This window comes from Neolamprologus brichardi, chromosome 8, assembly GCF_056152115.1.
Source record: "Neolamprologus brichardi isolate AB-2024 chromosome 8, ASM5615211v1, whole genome shotgun sequence".
NCBI classification, from domain to species: Eukaryota; Metazoa; Chordata; class Actinopteri; order Cichliformes; family Cichlidae; genus Neolamprologus; species Neolamprologus brichardi.
This window is the reverse complement of record NC_142111.1, coordinates 11408689-11429766: the sequence shown is the minus strand read 5'-3', so window position 1 is coordinate 11429766 and position 21078 is coordinate 11408689. Positions and strand designations below refer to the sequence as shown.

General features: G+C 37.9%; 1 protein-coding gene across 4 annotated transcripts in view; it reads left to right on the top strand.

Annotated features, from left to right (window-relative positions):
* The first annotated feature begins 2653 nt into the window (after nucleotides 1–2653).
* The window catches only part of mybpc2b (myosin binding protein Cb), a 28207-nt gene continuing 9782 nt past the window's right edge, over nucleotides 2654–21078 (top strand). Inside the window, exons 1-12 of one of the 4 annotated variants that reach the window (XM_087845424.1) lie at nucleotides 2654–2783; nucleotides 7772–7786; nucleotides 9619–9639; nucleotides 11785–11805; nucleotides 18805–18873; nucleotides 18981–19129; nucleotides 19229–19346; nucleotides 19458–19506; nucleotides 19686–19742; nucleotides 19855–20027; nucleotides 20201–20333; nucleotides 20869–20993. In XM_087845424.1, coding sequence (XP_087701550.1) covers nucleotides 2762–2783; nucleotides 7772–7786; nucleotides 9619–9639; nucleotides 11785–11805; nucleotides 18805–18873; nucleotides 18981–19129; nucleotides 19229–19346; nucleotides 19458–19506; nucleotides 19686–19742; nucleotides 19855–20027; nucleotides 20201–20333; nucleotides 20869–20993 — 952 coding nt within the window. In that variant the 5' untranslated portion in view covers nucleotides 2654–2761. Of the gene's footprint in view, nucleotides 2784–7771; nucleotides 7787–9618; nucleotides 9640–11781; nucleotides 11806–18804; nucleotides 18874–18980; nucleotides 19130–19228; nucleotides 19347–19457; nucleotides 19507–19685; nucleotides 19743–19854; nucleotides 20028–20200; nucleotides 20334–20868; nucleotides 20994–21078 lie in introns of all 4 variants that reach the window. The other 3 variants (XM_035915431.2, XM_087845425.1, XM_087845426.1) reach the window with 3 other exon arrangements.

Here is a 21078-nt window from a genome sequence, read left to right as displayed (position 1 = left end):
TATTAGCAGATGTTGAAAGATGTGCTTTTCTTTCAGGAGAACGAAATGCAAATTACAAATTACATCTGCGACTGTCGATCAGTAAAAGTCCTTAGATAGTTCAAGTTTCCCTCCGTTTGATTCTCTTATCAGATTGTTGAGAGTATTTGAAGAAAGCTTGTATAAGTTTAAAAATTATTGCGTAACACAAAGTCACGAATGTCAGAATCATCTGCAAACTTCTGTGGCTCTAGATAAATAAAAGGGGTAATATTAAGTATGTCAATATCTGCAATACAGTTTACACTGTTTAGATAAAAACAGTGAAGCATGCAATTCAAAACAGTGTTACTTTAATTGAAAGGAAGGTTGTGTATGGGAAATGAATTACTGCTGTACCATGTGTGAAACAAAAAAATAAAATAAAAATAAAATAAATAAAATAAAATGTAAGAAGGTGAAAAAACCTAACAGGAATAACACAAAGCCATATAAGAGAGCATCCCCGGCCTCCTGAGGGTTTTGTCAGTTTAACAGCTGTTGAATGCTAGAGGCATGAGGTGGTAATTTCAGCATTTCTTAAATGCTGCATCAGCTAGAATGCTTTCAATTCAAAATTTAAATTTCTGCTTGCAGACACTGCCTCAAAAACTCTATCACATATTCCTGAATAATCACTGACTAATAACATTAGCTACACTGGGTGCTGAGTAGGAAGGGTTATTTTCATGTTGCCAATTAATCATCTCATCACTATTTAAAATGCTTTTTGCAGCGCTAAACTGCACAAAGTGTTCTCTGAGAAACTTAATATACATGCTGGACTTATCTGTCTCTTACTGCGCATGCACACAGTCATTCTAGCTGCCAAGCGCAAACTTCATTGTAATTTTATTTCCTGCATCAGGGTTATTTTAAACAGCACCGTCTACTTTCCATGCATGAGCTTTACTGTTCACCACTTACATGCTGTTATCATAGTGCAAGGAACTGTACTCAGTTATATCAGCTTTTGACATTAGAAAGAGTTTAAAAAAACAATTGCTTCAATATTTTGTAAAATAGGTATAGGTTTGTTATAAAACTGAGATAAAAAATCGAATGTCTGCATAATTAAATCTGCACACTGAATCAAGCATCATCTTACATCAGCATAAAGATGCCCTGTCCAAAGCCAAATAACCATACATCAGATAAATTACCTGAGTCCAATGATCTTTTTCCCTTTCTAGAGATATGCCAGCCTCTTCAACTGCAGAGTAGGTACAAAAGTTATATTAGGTTAGGGACCACCTGTCTGACCACAAGGCTATCTAACTTGCAGACAGTTGGGCCCACGGATGACATTCCTGTCCCTTTCAGGGATTCACACTTTGAACCCCAGGGGCAGAGGTCTTGTCTCCAAATTGACTCTAGCTGATGCATGCACATTTCTGATAAATGAAGGAGGAGAAGGCATCCATTTATGAAGATATGTATAGTATCTGAAGCTATCCAAACAAATGTATGGGAAAAGAAGATGCTGCAAAGGGTAACTCTATAAACCCTATAAAAGCATGCTGCAACTGTTCACACCAACATCTAAGCTTCAGGTATTGTTCCTGTACCTTAAGTGTTGCTTTCAGTTGTCTTGAGGAAAAAGAAAAGCCAGGTTTTGGAGCACTACAATACAAACTAACATTACTTTAGATGACAACATCTTGGTACCTTTGCTTATGTAAGAACTTGAGCACAATTCTTGAGGGAAATAAAAGGAGATGGCTAATGAAAGGAATGTTAGCAAAGGGTTAGCTTAGCTTAGCAGAAAAAAAATAGCTTGAGCCTCTCAGTAGGGGAAAACACCAAACACATGCTACTGCTAATAAAACCACAATTTTTTTATGCTTACTTTATATGCAAATTGTCTTGATTTTATGAAATTAAAGACAAGTTGTTTGTCCTTTTGTTCTATCTTCGTGCTAAGGTAAGTAGCTTCTCTCATATTTAAAGGAAAATAGCTTCTCTCATATTTAATGATTTAGCATCTTCTCTAATTGTCTACTAGAAAGCAAATCAAGTATATTTTCTAAATATTCTTACACAATCTTATAAATAGTTGTACTCAGTGTAAAAATTTGCAAATTATTTAGGTTTTACAAGGATGCAAGGCTAGATGATTGCTAACTTGCTAAATTCTGAAAAACTGTAGGCATCTATCAAATATATATAATTTAATGTGTGTTAGGTGGGTCAACCATGTATTACCATATATAGCTTCTGGGCTTTACATCTAAGGGAGTACAGCATATCTAACAAAGTATTAAGTGAGGTAAAATAAACCTAAAGATAATATTTCAAATGCTTGTTGATCTCAATTTTAATGTGAGCATAAAAGGTGATAAGTGAGAGATTAGTCTGACACTGCAAGGAACTAGATAAAGTGTCAAAAACTTAATCGCCTAGTACTCGTTTCAATGTATTCTGTATGTGTCCAGCAAAGATTCAAAAGCTCAACAGGTTTAGCAAGCCTATTAATCTCGTCATCCTGCAAATGTGACCCTTTTCAACATCACATTATCCTCTTTTGTCTCCACCTTAACAAGGTCTCACTCTGAGTGTGTCTCTTTTTGAACTCCCCAAGGGTGTCATACCTCCAAAACTCTTCGCTCACTGGAGGGCGTGGGTGACTTGAGTGCCAGGAAAGCTTTGAATAACAGAAAGAGAGAGAGGGGAGAAATAAAAAGGAAAAAAGCCCCACAAGCCCTCAGTCTTCCAGCAGCAAACAGAAGACACAGGAATAACCATGCCTGAGCCAGTCCCTGAAGGTATGCAGATACTTTTTGTAACATCATAATTCATTGTAATTAGTTTAGAGAGTTTCATTATACTGAGGTGTGCTGACTTGAAAAATATAAATAACAGTAAATTCACATGAATGTTGTAGAAATTAATGGATAATATGAATTGTTCCCTATATTTTGTTTTTATTTTTCAGCGTTAAATATATATTCATTACATGGTGAGACTGACCATGAGTTTGAACCCGATATTAATATTCCTACAAAATATGATGGAAAATAGCCATCATATTTTATTTATAAATGAAATAATTCACTATTGATACTACCCATTTGTCAAGGATATTCCCATTTCACCTGTCTGCTTTATTGTTATCTGTCCATAAAGAAGATTTGAGACAGAGTAAATAATGACGTAGCCAGTTGTTATTACATCACTAGACTGAGTATCTTATGACATAGGAGCACAGATTGCTTTCTTGTTGCCTGAACTAGCAAGCTTCCAGCTGCAGCAGCTCCATAAGCAAATACTGCTGGAGCTTTACGTGAGTCCTATATGAAGGTCAGCTTGTGTCACTGTAGCTGACTCACTGTAGCTGACTATACTGTGTATAGAATATATACACAGTACTTGTTTTCAGTGCAGCGTTCAGGGTAAAAAACTGTTATTGCTATTTTATATGATAATCTGCATTTTGGATTATGTAATGCCCAATAGGATAGGGATTTGACATCCTTGATTGCATCATGCCTTCTCATATATAATTGCCTGTTGACCTTCACTACTATCTCCCACATTGACCCATTCAGTATCACCTTAAATCAACTGACTAAGCTGATAGCAGGCTCAGGTTGCAGACAGTCTCAGTTGCCCTGATAGATCTCTTGGGATAGCCGAGTTTTGTAGGGCAAGATTGTGCTGACGGGTGTTGAGCCTCCCAAACCCTTTCCCCCAAGGGGTCTCCCGCAGACCACATTGTGATAGTGAAAGTCATAGGCTTTGCTGGAGTTGTTCACACATTATTCTTAATTCTACTGTGTAACATTTGATTCTGTTTTCCAGCATCTGTCCTTGCCCTAATCTTTTTAAAGATCTAATCATGCACCTTTTATTTTTATCCCAGAAACCTAACCAGGCACTGCTGTTATTCACCATATAGAGCCAAAGTGTTTGTCTGAGTAATATGAATATGATTCCACTTTGCATACTCTGCCTGCACCACCCACTGCTCTGTCATTCCAAGCCAAACTTAACTGCAAAGCTTCAAATACGAAGATCAGATAACCTGGCACTTTTTCGTTTTTAAGCTCTGCTTGGTGCTTCTAAGAAATATTTGACGGAATATATTTTTAAATATTTTCTCAACTAATACTCTTATTGAAAAGAATTTTGTTGACATTTTGTACCTAGCGTGCAACACCACTATTTACCCACAAACTGAATTACCTTTCACAATTCCACATTAGTTCAAAGATTTTCTGTCCTACTTCACTTAACAGCACTCAGATCACACCCTCAACTAACAGCTAAAAATACTCTGCAGTAAGCCCTGACCTTTTCTACTTTCATAGAGTTTCACACACCCTGACGTATCGGGTTTTGCCTAACAGTTTTGGAGTCCAGCTGAGATAAATCATTATGTAATCTGTCATTTTCACCTAAAGAGTTCCTTCTTGGTCTTCAGGTCTGATGCCCTCTTTAATGTGGCACTGCTCCAGAGCAGTCAGTCAAGTGCGTGACAGTTTTCTAGTCGGTGGTTGGAAGCAATGGTATGATTCACGGTCATAATTCCTTTCATCGCTGTGTCCTGATGAAACACAATGAGCGCAAGCTGAATCAAAACTGCTCTGTGAAGTTTCTCCAATCCCTCCGTGCTGTTTATCTTCAAAAGGGTTCAAAAACCTCAACGTAAAATGATGAAATGATTCATGTCCACTTGGTGAATGAATACATTTGTCTTTAAGTCACTCTTGATGGCAAAATCTGTGATTTCATAATCCATATAGTAAAGTACCACCACTAGAAACCACTGTCACTTCCTCACTGAGTGGCAGAGCTTTCATTAACTGCATATATAACACAATAAGCAGCTTAATCGTCAAAATTTAGCAAGCACATGCAGATATTGTGGCATGAAGCAAGAAAGGTTTTTTTGTATCTTTCCTGGCATCAGTGCTGAAGCAAGACATCAGAGAACGTGTTTGACTGCCTGGTGCAGGGGAAGGTCCGGGTTATCCATTTATTATCCATAACCATTCACCACAGTCATTTGGACGACCTCTGCATCAGCTGATGGAGGAATCCAAGCAGTGCATTGATCCAAACTGAATTCAAATAGAAGGAGCAGTGACGGGAAAATTCCCTCTGCAAGTAATACAGTGGCATTCCACAGCTAGCTGTTCAATTTCCAGGCCACAGAAATCAATTCCTTCAAAGTAAGATGTCCATGAGTATAGTACAGCTAGCGCAGCCCTTGTTATTATTTTAACATTTTATATGTTGTTTTACATTATTTTAGTATTGCAGACATTTGACACTAAACAATCATACTTACATCTAGTTTATGTCAGTCATTAAAAATGACTTTTATCCTCTGAAACTTCTCTGAAACTCTGTGTCAGTGTATCAGTGTAAGATTATACAAAGCTGTTTTTGTCAGTCAGCTACATTACAGTATATGTTCATATGCAAAGTAGTTCAAGCATATCAAAATTTACAAGGGGTTTTCTCGCATCGAGGTGCTTTATATACATTGGCAACTTATCTCTGTGGCTGAATTGTACCTATAAAAGTATGCAGAGCTGTAGAGTTGGTTAGTCTTGTTCAGACGGATTTATTTTTTGTATTGATTTGCAAAAGATAAACTTAGAAGGCAGAGATGGATGGCAGTACTAAAGAGAAGCGACTTTCAGCCAAGTTTTCTGAAGCTGTCACTTCAAGTTAGAAGATTTTGACAGGAGTGGACAGACAACTTGTTTAAATGAAGGAGTAATCCTGGCAGTTTTTTACATTTTTTGACCATCTGTGTAAAGTTGGTGTTTCTGTTTGACAAGTAATGACAAGCTGTTAGGAATTTTTACTAATGCATGAAGTGTAGTACCTAGTTGAACCAAATAATAAAATATATATTTACCTTTTTTTACTTATCCCCAGGTGTCCAGTGTAGTGTAATCACCTAGAAATCACAAACAGCAACTACAGAGATGGAGTTGAATCTTATTACACAAATATTACTTTCACAAAAAAGCATTCTTGGTCATCAAACTTTGGTTTTAAAAGTATCCTAAGTATCATAAATACAGGCCTGACTCTTATAGAAGCCAAACTCTTTGAATGTAAGTCAACAATTCAAAGAGTTAGGATTTTTTTATAACACCGGCCCCTTGCCTCTTGACATACGTGCATTAAATAGTGTGACTTCACACTCTTGAGAACAATGTGTCGGCTTCACTGACACATTGTTCCAGTAAACAGTGTCACTTTCTGATCTCTATGCATGTGTGAAAATGCACCTCTTTCCTGTCACCTCTGCCAGTTAAAAGCAGTCTTTGCCCGGCCAGAATTATTGGTTGATGACATCTCTGTATTATGTTTATACCAATGAAATGTTTTTATATTTTCACACAAAAATATATATTGTTGTTATGGTTTGTGTGTGCGTCTTTCTTAAATGTATAAATTTATTTTAAAAAAAAAGATTTATAAAAAAATCTTTTTTATAATATATATCACTATGGGCCAATTTTATAGTTTTTTTCTTTGTTTTTTATTTTTTGTTTTGCTTTGCAACCACTTTTCCAAAGTGCTAGCCAGGTTTGCGCCACAGACATTGTGAACCTAAATGTCAATAATTGTGTTTGTCATAAGGATAATGTAAGTCTTGTTCTTTTTTTAATATACTTGTACATCTATCGGCGCATCTTCAAAAACGTCCTAATTATATGAGTAGCAGAACTGCATATGAAACCACAGAAAGTCTCTGAGGGGACTATTTTGACTGTGAGAAGCAGCTGTTCAGAAGTTCATTACACTGCTTTATCACAGACTTGTTGAAGATGATCAAGATTCTCGCTCCATGTGGACTTACATAGCAGATGCCGGTGCAGATTTACACTCAGTGCAGGTCTTAAATCCTCAAACAGGATATATGAAGTATTAAAACCAAAAGCTCTTTTTTCTCTGAATACTATTTCAATTTATATCTGTTTCCAGCTTCTTCTACTGAAAAAAAAATATCAAGCTGTCTTATTTTTTCCTTTTGTTAGATATAGCACAATGTCATATGAGATAATGCAGTTGTAGCATAAAATATAATGTTGTTATGAGGCATGCAGGCATGTATTAGTATTGTATTCTACACATTTAAGATCTTTTAAAAAGAAACAGAATAAATCATGATTATATTTTCTGTCACAACACCTGTTTTATCCAGAAATTTACGACATGTGAACAGTAAACCACACCAGGTCAAGTTGGAGTGGCTATTCAAGGAAACTTTGTGTAGCTAAGAGAATATGGTATTACTTCAGGGAGGTCATAAGACACCGTCCCTGGCCTTTAGCAGCTACTCCAGTGACCCCCAGCAAGACACTGTGGAAGTCGGGTGTATTATAAGCCTCTATTTCCATTGAGAAGTTGCTTTTACCATATTTAGGCTTTAACAATCACATTGGATGTGATTGTTAAAGCTACTTTTTAAAATGTATCTTCTTACTGTACGCCATATTTAAAATTTACATTCTGAGATTAGTAGCTTCACTAATAAATAAGATACATGCTAAACGTCATCATTTTGTAGAAAGCCATTACCCTCAGACAAACAGGACCTTTAACCATCGTCAGACTAGGTGTTATTAAAGACGCAAAACAGTAAGTCTACTAAATATATCGTTTTCCCTGAGAGGAAGGGTCCTTTGAAAACAGATAAAGGATTCTTAAATGTAACAGATCACAGTACATTTCTATAACTTCTGAATATACTTTTCTAACCTTTTCCCCTTTTTGTGTTTTTCAGAGAAACCAGCAGGGGGTAAGTAAACTGCTCCACAACTGACCTTTTGCGTGTCTTACATTATCACATGGTGACGTGATTATAGCTCTCACATTTTCACTTTTCACTCACATATCATGTCAACTGCATGTGTCAGGCAGAGGCAGGCTTCAGCTTATAATGGCGTGTAATCAGTGTCCACTGATATTATTTATTCATAAACTTTTTATCAAGCGAGTGAGCATCTTCATTTTATTCCTGCATGCCTACATGCGACTGTGTGGTCTCTATTTTTATCTTATAGTGTTTGAGAATATTTTATGAAATGCATTATGAAATTGTTGTTCAACCAACTGTCTTCAAATTATGTAGCCATACAGAAAGAGCTCTGGCAGAAGTGCTTTGGTTTCCACAAGCCATATTTTAGTGTGGTCATGTGTCTCTAATGTTAGTTTTCCTATGGGACTGTCATGGTTTTATTTTTTATTTTTATATGTCCAACAAACATCCACTAATTGTAGCCCCAGTGGAGACCGCTGAAGAAGAAGGACAATGACTTTCTTTGCTTCTTTTTTTGAGATTTTTGAGGATTTGTGCATTGGTAATAAGTGACACAGAGTGGGTTTGAGTTGAACTGAGTGTTGAAAAATGCATTTTAACTAATCTGTAAAACGAATTACCTGATGAATACAGAACAAATGGTTTTGCTATTGCTAGATAATGAGTTGAGCAATTACTGAGTCAAGAAGACAGGCCTCAAATTCAATCACATCATGAGACAACAGGAAACTGCTGAATGGAATAATGAAATTGTTGTGCCACTCCCATTTAGTGTGTTTGTATTTTTTAGCTGGCCTATCACATCTCATCACCAGAGCTAACTACAAGCAGACACTTTAATATTACACTGTGATTATGTAAAATCAAGGACATTACAGTGTTATCTGCTGTATATCAAAGCAACATGCTTGTTTGTTTATATTCATAACCACTCTAATTAGAAATAATCATGGTCTTTACTCCTTCTTTTCCTTTTTCTTTTCAGAACAACTGTTCTTTTCTTTGTTAATATGAATAGTTTTGGATTGTACAGAAATGAACTGTGTGTGTGAAGCAGACAGGACAAGCTGTCTGTGAGGATTTTAACATAGTTCATTGACCGACTGCAACTGGATGCATTTTCCACATCTGTAGACTCTGAGTTCTCACTGTGACCTTTGGTTTGCATTTCACTGCAGGCATGCACTGTATGAAATTTTGTGAGTTTTTGGTTTTGTTACATTTGCAGCGTTTCCAAATGTAACATTTTCCAGGTCTCAACATTTGTTGTTATTAGTTACTTAACCATTATTCATTTTCCCCCTGCCACATCCTGAAGAAGATGTGGTGGTTTATTAGTGTCAGGGAATAATACACTATAAGGACTAAAGTATATCCATTCATCCTGCCATTCCTTTTCTTCCTTTTATGTAATTCAGGGTCATGACACAAAAGCACATAAATTATATAATAAAGTATAAAATCAAGGACCTAGCAAGGACATTTCTTACCTCCTGGATAAACCACGATCAACTGTAAATAGTATTATTGCAAAGTCGGAGTAGGGTCACCGAGTTCTGAGATTGTGCATGAAAGTTTCCATAGCTCTGCCGACTCAGTAGCTCCCGAGCTCCAAATCTCCTCTGCCATTAACATCAGCATAAAAACTGCGCACCAGGAGCTTCTTGGCATGGGTTCCCATGCCCTGTAGGTGTAACGTGTAGGTGCCCCAGTGTCTGTCTAATGTACAAAGACATTCTTTTTCACTGCACGTAGTAACTATTTCTAGTGTATATCGGAACTCCAAGTTAATGTCCCTTCATTTTCCTTAGATGCACCCGCTGAAGATGGAGGTAAGGCAGAATCGTGGGAATGAACTGACATGGAAGCACTAAATTTACCTTGAGTGTTATATTTTAATGTATATGCCTGTGGTATCAATTTAATGTCCTCACATATGAGTTCATATGTGACATAATGTGTGAAAATTCCAGTATGTGCATGAGTCCTTCAGGTTGTAGGTTGGTCTCAGGTGATCCTTGTAACTTTTTGTTGTGTATTCTTGAAATGGGCTAAATCTTCTTTTTTTCACAAAGATTTTTCTTCACAGAACTAAGCGATACGCAGTGTTGGGGAGTAACGGAATACATGTACCGCCGTTACGTATTTAAAATACAAAATATGAGTAACTGTATTCCGTTACAGTTACCGTTTAAAAAGGTGGTATTTAGAATACAGTTACTTTGTTGAAATAAATGGATTACACGGCGGTACTTCCCTGTTTCATATTGTGGCGGGTCAAGACTGTTTGGGTTTTGTTTGACAGCTACGTTCTGTTGTTCCAGGCAGCGTTACGGTTGCCATGGTTACAGGGTGACGCTCTCTCTCTGCGTGTTTCCTGGGTGAGAGAGCCCTGATGTTGTTGTTGTGCTAAGCTAACAGGCAGAATGCTACAGGTATAGCTCTAAAGAATGTAGCATCATGGGCAGTGTAGTCCGTGCTGCAGGGAGAATGGACTGCCGTACCCGTTATGTGTCTGTGAGCGAGGGAGGGAGAAAAAGGAAAAGTACGAGCTGTCATCGAGCAGAAACGGGAGCTGGAAGCATGTAAATATAATAATAACCACTGCAGCCAAGAAGAGAGCCTGACGAGCCCAGCTGTAAGTAAGCTATTAAGACTCGACTGTACACCGTGTTCGTGTTTTCCTCTGAAACAATAAGTTCTGTTGGAGCAGCCTTTCAACGCCTCTCTCTGTCTCTGCTAGCAAAGTTGACCCAGACAACAAAGTAAAGCTAGTTTTCAGCTATGAGCCGACACAGAACCCACCGTATTAGCCAGATGTCCCTTTACTACGGTTCGGAGCCGCGGACCTTCAGTAACAGTAATAAATCACAGCAATAGTACATTCATGTAGTTGTAAACAGCATGATAATATATTAAGTAATCCAAAGTATTCAGAATACGTTACTCTCATTGAGTAACGTAACGGAATACGTTACAGAATACATTTTGGGGCATGTAATCTGTATTCTGTAATGGAATACATTTTAAAAGTAACCTTCCCAACACTGGCGATACGTTACCGACTGTAACATATCTGACTGCTGTGCTGTTATGACATGAATAACAGGATTATTCATGTCACATGTTGTGATGATTTTTCTTATCTGACTCTTTTTTTTAATACACTTTATATACATATACCTTATAGTATATGTTATGTGTGAAATTATAGTGGACCTACTATGCTTTACTTTTTGCCACGATACATGGTCATGGTTTCAAATACCGAGGTCACCATATGTACATGTAAGCAGAGCTCTCTAAACTGCTCTGCTATTAGATCTGTATGATGTCATAGGAAGGAAATACACTGCTCTGGTAGTGAGCACAACAGCTCCCACCTGCTTTTCAAATCTTCTTCTTGCAAGGATGAGCTAAGCATTAGAAAGTTTTCTTAAAGGGAGGAAGGTGTTAAAAAGGGAGGAGCTGCTTCAAACAGAGGGTAACCAATGTGGCTGCACCAAGGCCTAGTTTGAAATGAATGAGGGTTGTTTTGAACCATGAAACATGTGGAGCTACCCTAGAAGAGTTTGAAATAAAGCTGGTAATGAGCATAATAGGTCAACTTTAACCTTAAGCTTTACATGCTGAACATGTGAAACACATGTAGCATGTAAAACTGCACAGTTTTGTTACTTGCATCATTTAAAAGTATGTTCCTGTTTCTATTTTTAAAAAATTCCATGGTTTATGTGTTTATCTACCTAGCAACTCTGAATGTGTTAATAGGAAAATATTTGAATTTGCATATTCAAGGTGGATTGGATGTTAGCGATTTTTAATGAAAAATGTGACGGTGCATGGTGGTTGTGTTACAGCCATGTTGCTGTGTTGCTTGGTCTCTGTTGCAGCGATAAGTGTTTTTTCTGTGCAGCAATAAGCATTTGCTTCATAGCTGCTTTTTTCAGTTTTGTTTGCTTCCTTGTCTGCAGCAGATACAGAAACTGATGGAGATGGTAAGAAAAGAGCAGCATTTTATGTTGATGTGTTTGCTGAAACTATATTTTTCTAAATCATCTGTTTGAGTGTTAAGATTAATGTCAGTGTAATATCGGTATTATGTGCTAGTCAAACTGTCACATAATATATTGTTTAGTGAGCCTGGGTCCAGTTTATTAGATGAAATCATTTGATTGCTTCAGTTTGGACTGATTTAATGCTTTTTTACATTTTTGGAGGTTATTTGTTTTCCTAGCATTTGCATGTGCCTCATTCTGTCTGTAAACGCAATTCTGATAAAACTATGTAGGGTTGTAGAGTTGCGTCATGTTAACAGTCAACAAATGTTTTTCTTACATCCACCAAGGCCTTCAAAATAAACTTTATGATTTTTGGATGAAAATTGACAAAAAGCCTTATAACTTGGAAAGTACGAATCTTAAAAGAATTGTTGACAAAATATCATGTAAAGATTTCACCTCTGACCTCTCCTTTAACATCAATAGATTGATCTGAAGATCAGTCATAATTATGCTATACAGAGCTATGCTTTACTTTGACCTTCAACTTCTTCTTTAAGTTCAATTAAGATAAAAAAATTTCATAAAATGTATTTTTTTCTTTAAGTTTGTTTAAAATTCTACACCATAGTTATTATCCAAATATTATGTCATACTTGACCTCTGACCTCATTTTGACATTTCACATCTGCCTTTCTTTCAAGTTGACTTTAAATGTGCTATATCTTTAAAGAAAGTTAGAAATATACTGTAGTATAATATTCATTTTTATTCACGTCCAATTATTTACAAATTAATATCTATTAGCCATTATGTGCTCCTCCAAAATATTTATATCAAAATACAATATTCCCCTAAAAGAAAACACTGCCTAGAGAGTGAGCTGCATTGTTGGAGGTTTTGTAGTGCTTTTTATTTTTTAAGTTTTACAACATATATTATTAAAACCAGTTGGTTGCATACAAACCTTTGGATTGAAGTTGTTTGTACACAAGGTTCTTGGTCTCAGATGAGACTGCTGTCTGCCAAGACAAAGTATCACTCACTACAGAGCTCATAAAATGTGCATGAAGCTGTTTGACCAAAGTTCTGTAGTATGCCACAGAGCTCCTCTTGGGGATTATAAAACGAGATTCTACTTCTCTCAGTGCTTATCAGCCATACGTTTTAAAACAATAACCTAATATTGTACAGTTTCCTCTGACCTGTCATGGGATAGACTTAGCAGGATGGATTCAGTTACCTTCAGAGATCCTGAAGGCACTTGAATACCTTGCTCCTGTCAGGTATAGTAGTAAAGTGTGAGGTAGGGTCTTCATAGTTTTGACTTGTTTTCAGGGTTCATCCCACAGATGTTTAATCAAACTGGGAACTATGGAGTTAACACTCAAAACTCCAATGTTTAATTCATGAACACATTTGAACGTTCTGCTGTATGCAATGTTTGCCTGAAGGTTTGCCACCTCTGTCAGGTAATAACGTTACCATAACTGGTTCTACTTTGTCTGCAACAATGTCGATTGACGGGATATGTGATACGAGTCAAACATGTACACGAATGACACATTTTCTCATCAGAACATTGCCCAGAGCGTCACACTATCGCCACGGGCTTAGCTATTTCCCATGGTGCAGGATTCTAACTTGTCTTCCCGAGAGAAACCCAGACAAACAGATGGTTGCTCGTGGTTTTTTCTGTTTTTCACACACTTTTCACTTTGACTCACTTATTAGGTTTAGGCACTATTAAACATATTTATCTTTAGGTAACTATTTGGTTAAGGTTAGGAAAAGTTAAAATTCACCCCATCACACTAGATGGGAGTGACAGGCACAAATAAATGTGCATCATCCATCACCTTAAAGGGCACGCTGTGTCTAACTGCATGGACCAGCCTTCACTCTGTAAGTGAACCTTGGGTGGTAGAAGGCTGTCCTTCTTAGGGATGGGTATTGATAAGATTTTCACGATTCCGATTCCATTTTCGATTCTGTTTAACGATTCGATTCTTTATCGGTTCTCTTATCGATTATTTTTTTAAAAAAAAAAAAAGGAGAACACTAAGGTCAATTAGCTTAGATCTTTGTTTTATATCTTCTCTTTGAACAAGATAGAAATTTAGGAGTAACATGGCCTTACAAACCCAACAGTGAGATCTTAACAGATCCAACCTACGGCTCTTCAATGGGGCGTCACAGGGTCCCCAGGAAAAGAAATTGTGAATGTAAAATAATAAAATAAATATTCTTCTGTAGCAATTACACAAGAATATCCAGTAATGTCCCTGCCTACAATTAAACACATTCACTTACCGAAAATCGGGGGCATCTGCTGTGGCAAATGGGTGCAAGCCTTTTACCACAAACTTAGTCACTGCTCGGTGACATTCGTCTATCCTGGCCTGAAAGGAGACGCTACCGGTAGACTGCAGCGAGAACTGCCAGCATCTGAGCCAGACTCTGTCTGTCTCATCATGGTCACCTAAATGCACAGTAATGGCAGGTTTTGTAATAAGGCAGATCGCGCTAACATAATATGCACTGTTAGTTGATTATTTACCTGCTGCATTAACGGGAGAGGACGTGCAAACGTTACCGCTGCTGCTGGGTTGAGATTCACGAGTCCAGAGCGGAATTAAAAACACGACATTTATTTAAGGTTATCGCGCGTTTTGTGAGCAAATGCTTTTGCATATTCGTAGTGTTTCCTCCCTTAAATGAAATATCTACTTTGCAAGTATTGCAAGTTGCCCTGTTGTCATCCGTTCTCGTAAAGTATAACCAAACTTTTTAGCGTTTGAGCCGCCATGTTTCCTGCCAGGTAAATGACGCTCCGCAACGTGGTGACGTCATTCGGAGCGACTGGAATCGATAAGGGAATCGTTTGCAAAAATGGCAAACGATTCCAAGGAATTGAAACAGTGGGAACCGGTTCTCAACAAGAACCGGTTTTCGATACCCATCCCTAGTCCTTCTCCTGAAGTCATTGGTTATACTTTGTTTGGCAACCCACGACTGGATCCCAGAATGCTGTCATATTAGATATGTTGAAACCCAGTCAGCTTGGCTCCTTTTTATTTTCTCTTTTCTTCTCTGCCAGCAGTATGTCATCCTGATATGTCAGATCATTTGGTGCCTAACATATCTAACCCCTTGATAGGTGGGAGTGTACAGAGATAATCATGTTATTCACTTTTTCTCCCAGTGTTTTTAAAGATGGCTTGTCTGTGTATCTATCTCAGTAGCAGCTTCAGAAAGAGAAAACACTGTGGGCATCCTAGTGTGTGACAGCGTTCTTATGTCATTCATCCATTTCTGTCCCCTACTGGTGGTATCCACTGATGCTACCAGACAACTCACAGACAAATTATTTTGTTTATGTTCTTTCAGCAATTTAGAAGTTGTTTCTCCATGTGAAAATTATTGTCTCTCCATCTGTGACCTATGATACCAACCCTCTTGTGCTTCTGTCCCTCAGGCAATTTAAACAATGAGAGTGGAAACACAGCTGTGGTTCGTGTGCGGCACTCATTGGGGCACAATAGCAGCTGTTGCTGTTAACGTGCCAAGTGTCATCTGATGTTATCACACTTTTTATGGTTGCTTCTCAAATTTAACATCATGCTGTATTAGGAAACTGCAAGGAGAGGTCAGGTATTGAGGTCATCCAAGACATTATCAAACGCAGTTCCTCCAGAGAGCGTGTGATCTGCATATAGGGTCATGTCTCGTCAGCTCAAAGGATCTGAGATGTTTGACTAACTAAACTTCGTTAAAGTGTCATAAAGGCTAAATCTAAAAGTGTTGCTACAGCGCTGCAGCTCAGGTTTTACAAGAAAAATTTAAGAGCTGTTTATACAAAGCTGTCCCCATCTGCCTAAGTGATGCCAGAGTGATCAGTTGAATGTCTGCTCTATTTTGACTGACTAGATGGAGTTCGCATGGAATGGTTCTGAAGGGTAAAGGCCCCAGGGAGCTGAAGGGTGCTAATTTCTTGGTGTACTTTTTCAGACGTGTGCAAAATGCCCAAGACTTGCTGTGCTTTACAGGGAAACACAGCACTTATAAGGGTTTTCCTTTTCCAATTTGAACATCTATGTGTTCTTAGTATGAGGTAAGGTGCAGCATTAGTGGCAACTGAGAAATGTAAACTCTTTCCTGCGGTGCATATTGTCATATGTTAGGAATATGTTTGGAGTTAAGCCTAGCAGACTGGACCTTGGGAGCGATGCCAGCATTACCAGGACGACTGCCAAAGTGTTTCTTTTTTGGACTGTTGGAAATACGCAGATGATGGACGTGGAGGTATGCAAAGGAAAGATGAGAAGTCACAGACTCTATCAAATGTGTCAAGACTGTTTTGTGTCCTCACAACAAGGCAGCCATGTAGGGAAGGCTGGTTGCTGTGCTGAATCATACCAGAAAGTAGGGGCCTGCCAATCAAAAAGTGGGCTCGAGAGTCAATATGAGGTCATGAATAATAAATTGGGCACCTCTATAAATTTCCTGTCAAATGTGGCCAGTGGTGGATGTATGACCACAGCTTTTTCCTTTCCTACCATTCATAAGTGTGCATCTCCTCTGATGTCATCAATGCCCATCTCTGAATGTGGGACTCAGCAAGCTACTCCTGCTGTGACAACATTTGCCTAGAGGGAGGAAAGGTACATTGTACTGCAGATGATCCAGACAAAGCGCAGCATGGCACATATATAAGAGAAGAAAGGGTAAGCTTAGTGGTAGAGTGTGAGTGGGAAAAACTGGAGCATGAAACAAAGACAAAAAACCTTGAACATGTGCAAAACCTTCAAAGGGAAACATAAGAACCACTGATCTTAAGCTGTCAGCCATATTTTACCCCAACACTGGGAGTACAGTTTCTCATCATCACCATCGTCCACCATGAATCCACCAAGCCACACCATTCTGGTTAGCAATACAGACAAACGCAGCCAGGATGAAGATAGAAACAGAGGGAATCTGAAGAAATGTACCAAAATCAGCCTAATGTAGAAGCTATGATGTCTACATCAAAATCTAGACTAATTTATCTTAATAATTCAACATAATGTCACTAAAAATATATTTTTTCATCCTCATTAAGTCAGATCTGAGAAGTTGTTTTTTTTCAAAGATCAATATTATTAATATATCAGGCTGAATAACATCATTGACTCAACACTGTGGCATATGGCTGAGTTTGTGCACTGATTTAGTCATGCAGTAATTACTCAGGGCATTTAAATTTAATTTCAAAGAATCATCAGGGGGTCAAATATCTTTTGTATACAGTCCACATTTTAAATATAGATTTATAGATTTTAAAAATATTTTCAGGTCTGCCGTTTCTTTGATCCCCTGTCCTGGCTACAGAAAGTTTATTCCACTCCTCTGAGTTGAGTTTGCCTTTAATGTATCTCTTAAGAGTCAATTTCTGTGTGGGAAGTGCTTATCATACCAAGGCTGTTTAAAGCCATGCTCACAGGGGTATAATGTGTGGGGGGATTATCATCACTTGGCCAACTGCAGTTTGTTTCGGGGCTCTCATACTAGTAATGGATGTCTGCAAAAAAGTTACTGCCAATTAAAAAAAAAAAGTATTGGAATCCAACATTCCCTTAGTTGAATTTATTGCAACACAATTTATACTAAGTTTATACTATGTATTAGATTTATAACTTATAAGAACAGGATATAAAAATAGATTTTTATAAAGTTAAATCTAAATCACACTTCAGTGATTTATTTGGTGAAGTATGTGACATTAATGTTGTAGTTTGATTCTATTTAAAAGCAGTATATAAATTATAAATTCAAGTTCTTTTAATTTTTGCATTCATCATTTATTCACATTTAACCAAGCGCATTTGATCAACAACACCTGGTTGCTACTTACCATCTTAATTCCCATAGAAGCACTAAGGTGGCGCTTAACACATTGCTTCTGCATTTTAACTTACTTTTTACAAAAAAGTAAGTTAAAATGCTTTTTTAAATTATTATTTATTTAATTAACAAATTGTGGGACACTATAATATCTCATTAGTTGTATTTAAATAATTTAAGAACCTGGTATAGACTGTGTTATTTATAATTATTATTATATAATAATGTCCTAATAGATAAAACCTTAGTGTGTGCTTTCTGTGTCACTTGACTGGACATCACTTCTTCCCAGTTGACCGCTGTAACCCACACCTGGAGTCTGATCTACATTTTTTCCCATAAATAGTTGAGGGTTTTGTTTTTTTTGTAAATATTAAGCAGTTTGAATGTGAGTTAGTCAGTGCTGGCTTGGGATTTTTGTGTAATATTTTGGGGGGGGGGGGGTTAATTCAGGCAGCATGGGGTGTTCTGTTGTTGCTCTGTGTGGGGTAAAGTATCTGCTTTGATTGCAGCCTTGGAAATCAGTCCAGCAGAAGTAATCAAGATAATTTCAAATATTAGATTCGATGTTTGATGATTAAACTGATTATTTGAAGCTGAGATCATGACTACTGAGATCATGATCTTATCATTATGAAAGAATTGTTGCATTTTACTGTGTGTTGTTTCGATGCAATGACTCTAAAATAATCATTGTGTAACTGTTGTTTACTTACCTTGAGTTTATACTGACTTATGGTACAGTATAACTTATACTTTCAAATGTGAAAGTGGGATAATTGCTTGCCTGAACAAGCAGGACACTTCATCTGCTGTTACTGAGCTTACTCTATCAGCAAGCAAGTGTCCAAAAAGTGCCCCCATCGTGCATGGAAGTATCATTGTTCAGAAACAATGTGACTTATATGTGTTTTATATGTACTTTAGATCCTCAGTATAAGCAAAGATATATCCAAAGCATTCACCGTGTCTCTTGCACTTTGACATTTTGAACATTATTTTTTGTTGTATTTTATTTTGCAGCACATGTCTTAAATGAATCTATAAAAATGGGTTCCAGATTTTAATGATTTCCTGATTTAACAAATCTTTTTTACTCCTTCTTTTCAGAGCCTCAGTCTACTGAGCTCACTGGGCTCTTTGTGGAGAAACCGCCGGATAATGTAGTCGCTGTCGCAGGTTAGATACACAAATGAATGCTTGTGTTATTGCTGTCTCCAGTAATCCGTAATATGCAATCTGAGTATATAATGTCATGTGAATTAACTGTTGCTTGTGAATGGCAGGAGCGGATGTCACTTTCATAGCCAAGGTCGACTCCACCAACCTGACAAGAAAACCCACCATGAAATGGTTGAAGGGCAAGTGGCTGGACCTTGGCAGCAAGGCTGGAAAACATTTGCAGTTCAAAGAAACTTACGACAGAAATACTAAAGTGTGTGTCAAAAGAGAGACATAGATATTTTTTGTACCATGTTGGCCGATCCTCTTCCTTCAGAAATAGCTAAGAAGTAATGAATATTTTCTCCCTAAGATCTATACTTATGAAATGAAGGTCATCAAAGTGGTCCCTGGAGACGCTGGTGGTTACAGGTGCGAAGTGACTTCAAAAGACAAATGTGACAGCTCCACCTTTGAGATCTCTGTTGAGGGTGAGTGAAAACAGACTCTCGCCTGCTGAGGCTGCCACGGATTCTATACATACTGATGTTTTGATCTGATCCAGGAATAATGTGCGTTCTCTGCAACTTCTCTTATTACAGCTGCACATCAGGACGAGCAGGCAGATATTTTGTCTGCCTTCAAGAGAGCGTAAGTGCTCTGGGGTTTGTGTTTCATCCTGTCGAAAATGCATGCATAGACTTTTTTTCTGTGTATATATGTGTGAACATGTCTCACAGCACATTGGTTTGACAGTATAGTACACTTAATGTTGTGCCATGGCAAAATGCATTATGTGTGTTACAGTTAGTCTGATTCTGTACATGCAGTGACGCTGGAGAGGATGAGGGAGATCTGGATTTCAGCGCTCTGCTCAAAGCTGCTAAGTGAGAATCTTGACATTGTTTTGTTTATCGAGGAGACAGTATGATTTTCTCATTGTATTTTGTGCTTCTTCTGCCCCACCTGTTAATAAACCCTCTTTTATTTCTCTGCCAGGAAGAAGAAGAAACCTGAAAACGAAGAACCAGAGATAGATGTGTGGGAACTGCTTAAGAATGCCCACCCAAGCGAGTATGAGAAAATCGCCTTTAAGTATGGCATCACTGACCTGAGGGGCATGCTGAAGCGTCTGAAAAAAATGAAGGCCGACCCTGTTAAACATAGCGAGGGTAAGTCGGGTCAATTAACGGAAGGGAGGGGAAGGAGTGAGGGAGTATTGCAAATATGATTGAGAGGAAAAGGATAGAAAGAAGAAGGCAAGAGGATGGGCGCTATGAGGCTGAGCGGGCATGACATATGTGAGCTAATGAGTTAATTTTTCTCTGTGTGTCTTCAACTACAGCTTTCCTGAAGAAGCTTGAATCTTGCTACTCAGTGGATAAGGGCAAGAAAATTACCCTGAGGTGTGAAGTGGTGGATCCCAATGTTCAGGTCAAATGGCTGAAGAATGGTCAGGAGATCAAACCCTCAGCCAAGTATGATTAAAAGCATAAACACACACACACACACACCAGTTATCCACACGCATCTTTTTGTGTGCTTTTTACAGGGTACGGCTTAATTAAACAGTAGTGTGTCATATCATCATATCATCAAGCTTAGATTGACTTGGTGGGCAGTGCTTAAAAATATCAAGCTAAAATTATCTGTGCGACACAGTCATACTCAGAAATGATGCTGCCATCAACATGTTTTATTTTTAGGCAGTCATAAGGGGCCTCCCAGTGGGTTAAAGCAAGTCATACTGCCAAGACATCTTATGCCCCAAATCCAGAAACTCAAGCAGGACAAAGATCTCTGTTTCCTTAAATGTCCCAATGTGGGGAAAATACTGTATCCTGGCAGAAAACTGTAATATATGTGTTGGCTTTGCTAGACAAAATATGTACCACTGCAACTGTCATAAGATTGATTCAAATCCACATTTTAAAAAGGAAGGATCTGATACTATACAGTAGTGGAAATACTTTCAGAGGTGCTTTCTTTTTGATGAAAAACTGTCTTTTTAAGGTATATCATGGAGGCGGACGGCAATGTCAGAACACTCACCATAAATAAGACAACCCTGGCAGACGATGCTGCATATGAGTGCGTGGTTGGGGAAGACAAGTGTTTCACAGAGGTGTTTGTCAAAGGTGCACTTTCTCTTCTTCTTGTTTGGTAACAGTAGTGATCTGAGAATACAGTAAAGCAGCACATGTCTTGTGCCAAAGCATGAAA